This window comes from Mytilus edulis, chromosome 1 (genome assembly GCF_963676685.1).
Source record: "Mytilus edulis chromosome 1, xbMytEdul2.2, whole genome shotgun sequence".
NCBI lineage: Eukaryota > Metazoa > Mollusca > Bivalvia > Mytilida > Mytilidae > Mytilus > Mytilus edulis.
This window is the reverse complement of record NC_092344.1, coordinates 54,806,237-54,817,388: the sequence shown is the minus strand read 5'-3', so window position 1 is coordinate 54,817,388 and position 11,152 is coordinate 54,806,237. Positions and strand designations below refer to the sequence as shown.

General features: G+C 30.9%; 1 protein-coding gene across 21 annotated transcripts in view; it reads right to left on the bottom strand.

Annotated features, from left to right (window-relative positions):
- Positions 1–4,953: 4,953 nt before the first annotated feature.
- LOC139514229 (gelsolin-like protein 2) overlaps positions 4,954–11,152 on the bottom strand; it is a 37,335-nt gene continuing 31,136 nt past the window's right edge. For all 21 annotated transcript variants that reach the window (XM_071303154.1, XM_071303098.1, XM_071303292.1 and 18 more), the window contains exons 11-14: positions 10,755–10,846; positions 9,365–9,443; positions 7,055–7,150; positions 4,954–6,769 (exon numbers count right to left, since the gene is read on the bottom strand). In XM_071303154.1, the coding sequence (XP_071159255.1) occupies positions 6,674–6,769; positions 7,055–7,150; positions 9,365–9,443; positions 10,755–10,846 (363 nt within the window). In that variant the 3' untranslated portion in view covers positions 4,954–6,673. The remainder of the gene's footprint in view (positions 6,770–7,054; positions 7,151–9,364; positions 9,444–10,754; positions 10,847–11,152) is intronic.

Sequence of the window (11,152 nt, the reverse complement as noted above, 5' to 3'; positions counted from 1 at the left end):
TTTTTTTATGCACAAGTACTAAATCATAGAAATATATACAGATAAAATGTTAAAATGTTAAAACATAACTAATCTTAAAGGTAAAAGTATTGATAAATTCATTTCTTTACATGTCGGTACGTGCCGAAAATCCATGCTTGTGTGTTGGATGAACGGACTAGGATTGGCTAGAGTCAGTATAATAATATCTTGTTCATTTGAGATTGTAAATTAAGAGATTTGACCAATGTTCATAGAGATTGCTTGATAATCATCTGTTATATAAACAAGAATGTGTCCATAGTACACGGATGCCCCATCTGCACTATCACTTTCTATGTTCAGTGGACCATGAAAATAGGGTAAAATCTCTAATTTGGAATTATAATAAGACAGCTCATACCATAAGGAACATGTGTAAGTTTCAGACGCACAGACCAGAAAACATAATGCCCATATATGGGGCATTAAAAAAGCAAGAGTGCACAAGCTGAAATGTATCACCTGCATTACTAACCATTATTGATATATGTTGAGTCTCCAAGATAAATTTTCATTTAATAAAACTCAACTATAAATAAACTGTTATTACAGAGATATGTCTCACTTTTTTGTAATTTCGATAATGCAAAAGTTGAAATTAAGATAGCAACACTTTAACATGTTAGTATTCAAAGTCAGTGAACCATGACTGAAGGTACATGGCTAAACAAGCTCCATAGAAATGAGATGTGCCAATGCTAATACAACTGCATACCAAACATCATTGACTTATCATTAGTAGTTCCCTTCAAACTCATACACAAACTAATACATGTAAACTAAGCAAAATTTCAAAGTGAATATACCATGACTGAGGGGGCGGGGCCAACTAATCTCCATGGAAATGAGATATTTTTTAATGTTTATACAACTGCATACCAATTATCATTAACTTACCACTAGTGATTCTTCTCTCTATATGTGAATGACTGTGAAATGTCCTTTTTAATCGATGGATGTATTCCGCTTGAGATGCGAGATTTAAGTCTTTTTCTTCTAATGTATGCCGATGATATGGTGCTATTTTCGGAAACCGTTCAAGGTCTGCAGTCAATGCTGAATTCTTTAAAACTATATACCGTGAAAAACGATTTAACAGTTAACATTGACAAAACTAAGGTAGTTGTGTTCCGAAACGGAGGTGTTATTAAGGATGATGAGAGATGGTTCTACAATAATGAGAGTTTAGAGACGGTCAATGACTTTTGTTACTTAGGATTTAATTTAAAATTCAACGGAAAATTTCTATTTACACAGAAGAAGTTGGCAGAACAAGGTCGAAAATCAATGTTTGCCATGTTATCTACGTTAAGAAATTATCATCTAAATACTCAAACTATCCTGTCTCTATTTGATGTGTACGTAGGTAGTGTAATTTCTTATGCATGCGAAGTATGGGGATTTTATAAAGGTGATGATGTCGAAAAAGTCCATTTGCATTTTTGCAAAAGACAACTTGGTGTTAAACAGTCTACAAATTCTGCAATGATATACATGGAACTAGGAAGATTTCCAATGATCGTTAAAAGGAAAATACAAATTTTTAAATATTGGTTAAAAATTATGTCAACAAATAACTGTATTTTAAGCTCCGTATACAAAGAAATGTGTATCGATATTGACAGAAAACGATCAAAGTCTGTAAATTGGGCAAAGTTAATCAGAGATGAACTTAACAACATTGGACTTGGAGATATGTGGATTAAACAATCAGACCTCGTATTTGAGATTGACTTCCCTCTTATTAAACAACGACTTTTAGATATTAAAAAACAGGAAATGTATTCATTACTTGATGACAGTAGCAAGTGCCGTATCTATAAATACATTATCAACAGTTTTGATTTACAGTTTTATTTGACAAAATATATTCGTATTGTGTACCGAAGAGCTCTTTCAAAAATAAGACTTTCTTCTCATTCTTTAGCAGTGGAAACTGGACGCTACCAAAACATTGAGCTGTCACGTCGTATTTGTTCAATTTCCCGTCAGTGTATTGAAGACAAATTCCATTTCATCTTAGTGTGTCCGAAATATAAGGAACTTAGAGTAAAATTTATAAAGAAATACTACTGGTCTAGACCAAGTGTGTTTAAATTTATTGAACTTTTAAGTTTAAAGAATATCAAACAGTTAACCAATTTAGGAAAATACATTTTTAATGCATTTAAAATCAGAGACAATATTACATGAACATTCTCTGTCTGTTTACTTGTTTACTATGAAAATTTGTATTTACACCGATGAACTGTAAAGTTCAAGGTAATAAAGAATTTGATTCCCCATAAACTGACCTCATCACAAACTAGTACATGAAAACCAAGCAAAAGTTTCAAAGTCAATAATCCATAACAGGGCAGGGCCAAATAATCTCCATGTTAATGAGATGTACCAACACTTATAAAACTGCACTGCTTACCAAATATATTTGACTAACCACTTGTGGTTCACCACAAACTAGACCTTATCACAAACTAATACATTGTTGATGTCGCTGCTGGAAACAGCATGTGTCGCTTTTTGAATCCGTCAAGCAAGACACAAACTGATATTGACTAAAGAACCATGAAAATAACTCATCATAGATTAATGAGGTTATGGTCAGATGAACCCTGCCATGCAGATATGAACACCTAACAAACATTCCATATATCAAATAAAATCAAATAAACTATTGCTTATAGTATCTTAGAAAAGGACATAACCACTAAAACTTGTAAAAATCAACCAATGAACCATGAAAATTAGGTCATGACAGATTAACCATCCAAAGCAGACATACAAAATAAATACACCTTATAATCATGCCATTCAACAAATAAAAATGACCTATTGCTTAAAAAATTAGAAAAAGACCAAAACACAAAAAGTTAACACACTAGACCAATGAACTGTGAAAATGATAGCAAGGTCAGATGTGACCTGCAAGACAGGCATGCTCACCTTACAATCATTCCACACATGAAAAATAGTTGATTACAAGTGTTTACAGCATCCCAGAAACAGACCTTATCACATAACTTTAACCTTGACCACTGATCCATGAAATGAGGTCAAAATCAGGTTAACCTTACAAGGAACCAATATACCTTTAGTGTATCCTATTACTCACAATAAGTGAAAGAAAAACTAGACATTCAGTGGCGTAGCCAGGGTTGAAATGATGTGGATGTTTTGCCGAGCGGAGCAATATTTTGGACCTTTTTATTTAAGCACATGTACTCCAAGAATCCGACACTAGTTAAATTTTTGTTTAAATTCAAAATACCCACCAATTCATATATTCATATTTTTAACCAAATTTTATTGTTTCCTCGAAACTACCATCATTTAATTCATAAATATTTGATGTAAAGTTTCCCACCCAATCTTATATTTGACATATCAAAAACGGACCCCATTACAGTGGCACTTCTGTATAATTTAGGAACTTCGAAATATAGGAACTGAAGTGATTTCTCTTACCAGGAATTTGAGTCTACAACTTTGGCTTTTTGATTTTTGATTATTTACTGAGATAAACACGTTGCAGGAGACATAAAAAATCAGGGCGTCCAATCGTCCGGTCTTGTTAGCACTCTCATGTGTACAATTCTTGTCAGATTAAGTGAAACTCATATCATAAGCAATGATTTTGACAATTTGGAAAATAAGTCGTAATCAAATATTTTTAACCAGTTATGACCCTTTGAAATTTAAACTGTAATGGAAATCCCATTTCATTTGCTGTGAAGCTTTTATTTCTCTTAAGATATTGAAAATAAAAAAGAAAAAGAATAAAAAAGTGTTTTTTTAGTTATTCCCTTGTTCCTTGTCCTTTGATAGATAAAATATGAAATGTAATTGTGCTTGGCGGGGAAAATTGGATCTTTGTTCTTTACTGATTGAAAATAAAATTAGTATGTGAACCTAGATAGAAACAGGAGTGCATAAGCCTAGGACTCATCACGATCTATTACAAATTTTTTTTTTTTTACCACGTCGTTTACCATGTCGCAAGAAACGATATCAGGATATGGTGTTTTAGTTGTTAGTTGCTATAGTCAAATGAGAAGCCATCACTTAACTAGGTTCAATTTCAGATGAAACATGTCCACGGGTCTGCCTATCAGTCCACTCCGCTTGCCTTAGCCGATGACGTAGACTTTTTTTACGAACAAAAGTTAACTTGAAATACTATTCTGCGGCTATCTTGTTTACATAAACTAAATTATCCTAAATGAAAGACCAGGCGTACTGCTTCGAAAATGACTGGACGTTATCATCATATCCTCAGCCTTGTGAAGTTTGGATACTTCCGAGTTAAACTGCTGCTAATTTTGTTTTTGTTTGTCAAAATGATGTGGATGCTTGAGCATCTGAGCATACATGGAAGCTACGCCACTGACATTTTATCAAGCATTTGCTGAACCATGAAAATGAGGTCAAGGATAATAATATAATCTTTATTTGTTCTGAAATTAAATGTATTTTAAAAAACTTGAAAAATGGAAAAGCAAGCGGTCCAGATAGTGTGTTGAACGAGGTAATTAAATTTAGTAGTCCAGTAACTACCAAAGCATATGCTAAACTATTTAATCTTATGTTAAAAACAGGACACTATCCAACTTCATGGAATTCTGCATACATAACTTTAGAACATAAATCTGGTGACAAATGTAATCCAAGGATAATGAACATTATCACAGACAGAAAATTTGTTCGTAAAATAAGAATCTGTATACAAGAAATACTGTCCAATCTTTTTGTTTCATAGCAGGTTAAACTTAAAGAGTATATCTGTTCAAATTAAACAAGTGTTATTATGTGTATTGTTTTATAAATATACTTTAACACCTACATATATTGTTTTATGTGAATATACATATCAAGAAGGTAATATTCTGAAAGCAGGTGACTGAACTTCAAAATAAGAAATAACTGAACAAATTGTTAACTTAACTAGTTTATTTCTGTAAATTTTTGTTCCAAAAATACAGCACAAAATTGCAATGAAACAACAGATTACCAACTGACTTTGCATAGCAATATTATTTTAAGGATAGACTAACTTTATACACAACTTTGAAATTGATGTACTAACTCAACAAGCCTTTGAAAATAGAAACTGGCCTATTTCATGACACTTGTATGTTTAAATGTAATGTGGAGGTCTATGTTTAAATGTGATGTTAAGGTTTAGGATAAATAAAATTCAAATTTCCATTTAACAAAAACTGACAAGACATTGTTAAATTAAAGTTTTCCAGTATACACTTTAAATTCCATATCTAAACAAATGTATAATTCAAACATTAAATTATTTAAAAATCTATTTGTAGTGCATTGTTTTAAAAAATATAAATAATTCTGAATAACAATCTGAAAAACAATATTACACATAAGTCTTACATTATTTCAAACACAATTTTGACTGACAAAAGATCTACTTTGTTCTTTTTTAAAAAGGTACAGAAATGAACTTCCCACTACTAATTACTACTATTAAATCATATTGCACTATTAAATTAATACAAAAGTAGAAATAAATAATCATAAAAAAGTCTCTTACAAATAACTGATATTCACATCTCTGATGGATTTCTAATATTCTTTTACTGTTGTTTACCTTAATGTAAATAATGGAAAATAATTGTCAGCTGATGATTGGTTAATACAGATAAAACATTGAAATTCACTTCTAAAGTCAAAATAATGGCAGGTATTTAAAAATCAAAGAGAATATATATTTTACAATATAGTTTTTACCTAAATTTAGATTCTTCTAATCAGTCAGATACATATCACAATATATATACACAGGTAGAATGCGTAGTTCTGTGCACAAACTTGGTCCAGTAGTAAATAATAATAAAAAAAAATACTAGAAAACAAAACAATAATTAAGTCAACGTGAGAGCAGCTGTTCTCCAAAGACAAAACCTAATAAAAAATGCTGTATTAAGATTCAAGTCTAAATCAGTAAATCAGAGAAATAGCACGATAATTGTGTATTGTATGTATAATTTTAGCAGCAAAAGCCTTAATGCCATTTATATGCATAGAGTTAACTAAAACAATGTTACAACAACAAAATAGGGTAAACAAATGTATTTTCTTTTAAATGTAAATAATAATAATAACAAACATTTATTGTGATATTTCTAAATCAATTTTAAAAATTTTAGAAATGTGTAATTGATTGACGACAAAATTAAGATTCAAATCCAAATAAAGCTCTTGTTAGACAAAATTCCCATATTTCTATGAAATTTGTAAATGGATGCCTGCAGATACATTTATCAAACTTTTGTGACAATCTACTTGTAACCAGGATGGAGCATGTCTTACCAATTATCACAAGTACAAAAAAATGTACAGAAAATATACCAGGTCTTTTTGCATAACACTTTAAACATCAAATAAATATAAATTTTACAAATTAAATAGTCCAGCTCATGTAATATTGAAATAAATATTGAATGTTCAAAATTGAACAATAAATCTTTTTAAATACAAAGTCTTAACAATAACCTTATGTTACTTTTAGAGATAAAATATGTCATGGCAATATTTTAGAAGAAAAGGGTGGTTAACAACAAACAATAATTTATGCGCTAACTACTGCAAAAGCTTCTATATCATGGTATATTGTTTATACAGTGGCAAGAGTTTATGCTGATAATGCTACTTCAATTCTGTCTTTTCCAACTTTTTCACTGACAACAGAGACTGGTTTATAATGACGAGCTTTGTCCATCAAGTATTTCTGTAATTAAATATAAATGATGTATAGAGAATTGTATAAATAATGTGACATACATACATATCTATTAACATTTTTTTACTTTTAAGTCTTTATTCAATTGTCTGCTCTAATTTGATGATTATGGACCTTTTTCACCTCTGAAATATCAGACATTTAAATATGAAAAATATGTTCTAGTTTAATGAATATAAGCAAAAAATATTGTCATGATGGCATGTATCTTTCAAACTTTTCTAGTAAAATGTAACATTAATTTCATGGCTTTATACTCGGATAAAAACTTACATGAGCATATCCCATTCCATTTCTCCTTTCATCCACAGAAGCTTTACCTCCAACCCATACAAACAGTTCACTCTTGGTGTCAAGAACAAACACATCCTGTAAATTATATAGTACTAAATTGTATTTTAGAGCACATATCACAAGGAGGTTGTTCCTCATTCTCAAATATTGTCTACAGTAAAAGCAGAAATTTTCATGAAGGATTTAATTTCGATTTATTTTGTGGAAAGAATATATCCACGTTATTAAAACCCCCAATGTTTGGCAGCAATATTCTCAGTCAAGAAGAAAATCTATTTGTGTTTAAACCAGTTCAACAATTTTAAATAGATTCAAAGCGTTTGGCATTTGGTATTTCCTTGTTGGGCTGGCGATTTGGGTGAGACAGTCTGACAAAGTCCTAGAAACACACACTGCCGCCAGTTTATATATATATATAGTTAAGATCTGATGAATTAAAAAAATCAAATTTATTTGCAGTTATTTCCATTTTTTTCTTTTGTGACAGGGAGCTGTATGTCATGTACATGATTTTTGAAATAAAATATGTTTAAAGTAAGGATCTCTTGTCAACATTAAACAAATTCTGATAATTATATACATGTTTTATGTACATTGTAGAACTAATGACAATTGCATCATGAAATAAACCCTGCAGACTGCTAGAGTCAAGTGAGCATTCAATGTCTTTAATAGAAGTCATGCCATCAACTTTATTATTAGTACACCAGGTTGATACAAATACTTTATACTAATTTATCTTTAATCAGTAAAATGTGTGACACCTGTTTCACTGTACGGTATATATATATAAACTGGTACACTCAATGATTGTGATGACTAGGTATAGATTATTTTCTCAAATTATCTAACATTAAAAATAAAAAAAAGTAATTTTCTTTTATTGTTCCCTATAATTGAAGACATTCAAACCTAACTGAAATACAAACAAAGCTACTGGTTTCTTCGATTGTAGGCAGTCATATTTAAATTAGGAAGTAGCATCCCCCTAATAAGTCAACCTTAGACAGTACTTTGTCAATTTTGAATACAAGTAAAACTAGTGGCTGTAAAGAGCCTGTGTCGCCCACCTTGATCTATGTGAATATTAAACAAAGGAATAAGGTGGATTCATGACCATTTTGGTCAGTTGACTTAATTTCAGGTCTTACTTTGCTGTACTTTATTGATGCTTACAGTTTATCTCTGTCTATAAAAATATTCCAAACAATAACAAAAAACGGCAAAATTTCCTTAAAATTTCCATTTCAGGGGCAGCAACCAAACTACCGGTTGATCAATCCATCTGAAAATTTCAGGGCAGATAAATCTTCACCTTATATACAATTTGACCCTGTCAGATTTGCTCTAAATGCTTCTGTTTTTGAGTTATAAGCCAAAAACTGCTTTTTACCCCTATGTTCTATTTTTAGCCATGGCGGCCATCTTGGTTGGTTGGCCGTGTCATCGGACACATATTTTAAACTAGGTACCCCAATTACTATTGTGGCCAAGCTTGGTTTAATTTGGCCAAGTAGTTCCAGAGGAGACGATTTTTGTAAAAGTTAACAGATGACGCCGGACGACGGAGACGGACGACGGACGCAAAGTGATGAGAAAAGCTCACTTGGCCCTTCAGGCCAGGTGAGCTAAAAATGAAAACACTGACTTTCCTGTCCTTTGTGTTTTATTTTCTTAAAGTATTTAGCTAGCTATATATCTTCACTTCAGTTGTTGAGTTTGTTTTGTTTATGTTCTAGTTTTTTCATTATGAATTCTGTTACAACATTTTGTAACTTGCAGTTATAACTTAAAATGATTATTTTCAGTTTTTTATTGTCTGAAATTCTGTCAAAATTTAAAATATGATCTACCTTAATTTGATACAAGTTGAACTGAGTCCTTTCTCAAAAATAGTAACCTAGCTACAAGTTCTAAATTAACAATGGGTTGATGGGCAATGAATGTGATAACATAATAAGGTTAAGTATGCTTCCATTAATATAAGCTTAATTCCAAATTTCAGACAGACCTAATCTGTAGTTCTTGAGAAATTAAAACAAATAAATACATAGCCATTATATGTAAGAGTATGTCAGTATTGACTTAACAGGAAGCTCTGATTTTTAGTGTCTGAAACTTCATGGGACAAACAGACAGATGTAAAAAAAATACATACACCCTCCTTTCATAGACAGATATTTTCAAACAACAATATATCATAATTTGTTGATTATAATTAGAAATTATTAGGTATTATTCATACTACTTTTGATTGTAAAATTATTGGCTATTTCTTTCATGACTTACATCTTCTCCAAGATCATCCATGACTACATCTCCAGTCTTTACTTCTGAGAAAGTGAAGGATCCTCCAGCATCTGATAATCTGAGAACAAATATTTAGTTATATAAAAAAGAAGATGTGGTATGATTGATAATGAGACAACTTTTCACAAGAGACCAAAAAACTATAGGTACAGCCTTCAACAATGAGCAAAGCCCATACTGCATTGTCAGCTATAACATGCCCCCAAATGACAAATGTAAAACAATTTCTATGAGGAAACTAACGGCCTAAGTTATATACAAATGAAAGGGGAATGTGTCGATGTGACACAGATGATGCCCCCGATCACATTTCATATAAGGTTATAAAGGGACAAAACTGAATTTTTTTTTAAACAAAGTGCTTGTAAGCAGCGAAAGGTAAAAATCGTTTTAATTTTTTAAGTGAACATTGCATTGTATAAAGCATTCGTTCTAGTAATGTAATTGTTAAAATTAATTTTTAAAATTGGAGTTATATTCCTTTGTCCATAATTGTAGTTGGTTAAAATTGATTTTTAAAATTAGAGTTATCTTCCTTTGTCCATAATTGTAGTTGATTCATCTATAATTATGGACAAGGATAGATAATTCCAATTTTAAAAATAAAAAAATAATTTTAACAATTACACCATTGATAATTTTAGAACAGATGTTAGATTCCTATTTGACTATTTGTAAAGGAGCATATAAAATCTAGAACGGTTGAAGTGACACCCCCAAAATTCAGACTTGATCCGTATTTTTAGGTAATAAGCATTGTGTATAAGTTTAATAACATTTGGTTGAAGCAAACTAAAGTTAAGGTTAAACATGTTAGCAGGGTCCAAAACCTCCCCTAACCTGGGACAGTTGTGTAACAGTATAACGATGGAACAAACTATAAAAATCAATTGAAAAAGGCTTATTTCATCAGATTGATATAAATAGAAATACTAACACAGAGTGGAAGTGGCTGGGTACTTGTATATCCAAACAACAAAAAGTACAGATCTGAGAGTACTTGCAGTAACTGACAGCTAGTTCAAAGACACTAACAACTTAAAAAAATGAAGATGTGCTATCCCGCTTAAAATAAATTTTCTACAGGTACAACCAAACTTTAAAACCAAATCGTTATATCTATGGCAGAATATGGTTATATTATATGTAGATGTATACAATTCTATCAACCATTATTCTATTATTATATTAATTTTAAAAGCAGTAGAATATAATGGTATAGTTCTTGACCTCATTGTAACTCAAATTGAAGATTGTATTTATTCATTAAGTTAAAATGGAAAGACCATTTTTTTCTATCTACAGTAGCAAAATACATGTATTTCATAGCTTTGAAGCATACTAAATTCTACAAATAATCAATTATAACCTCAAAAGTTTCTTCTCATCATCACCCTCCTCTTCATCATCAGAGTCCACTTCATCAGCATCCCCTTCTGGAATGGCTTCATAGAAACGATGCTGTAATGGAAAATACATTTTATTTGGTGACAAAATAGCTTGCAACTATTGCAACTTTGAGAATATTTAACTCTACATGATGATAAAACCAATTGTTCATAAAATATGGCATTATACTGCTTCACATAGTATATTTCCAGAAGACTTTCAATTCTTTTATCCAGAAATCTGTAAAATTTGACTTTTCCAATTTTTTTCCAGAGTTATCTCCCTTACAACATTCTTTCCACAATTCATGACAGTAAAAATATGCCTTCTCCTTTCATTAGAACCAAATTTTCAAGAAATTATAGTTTAACAGTATAG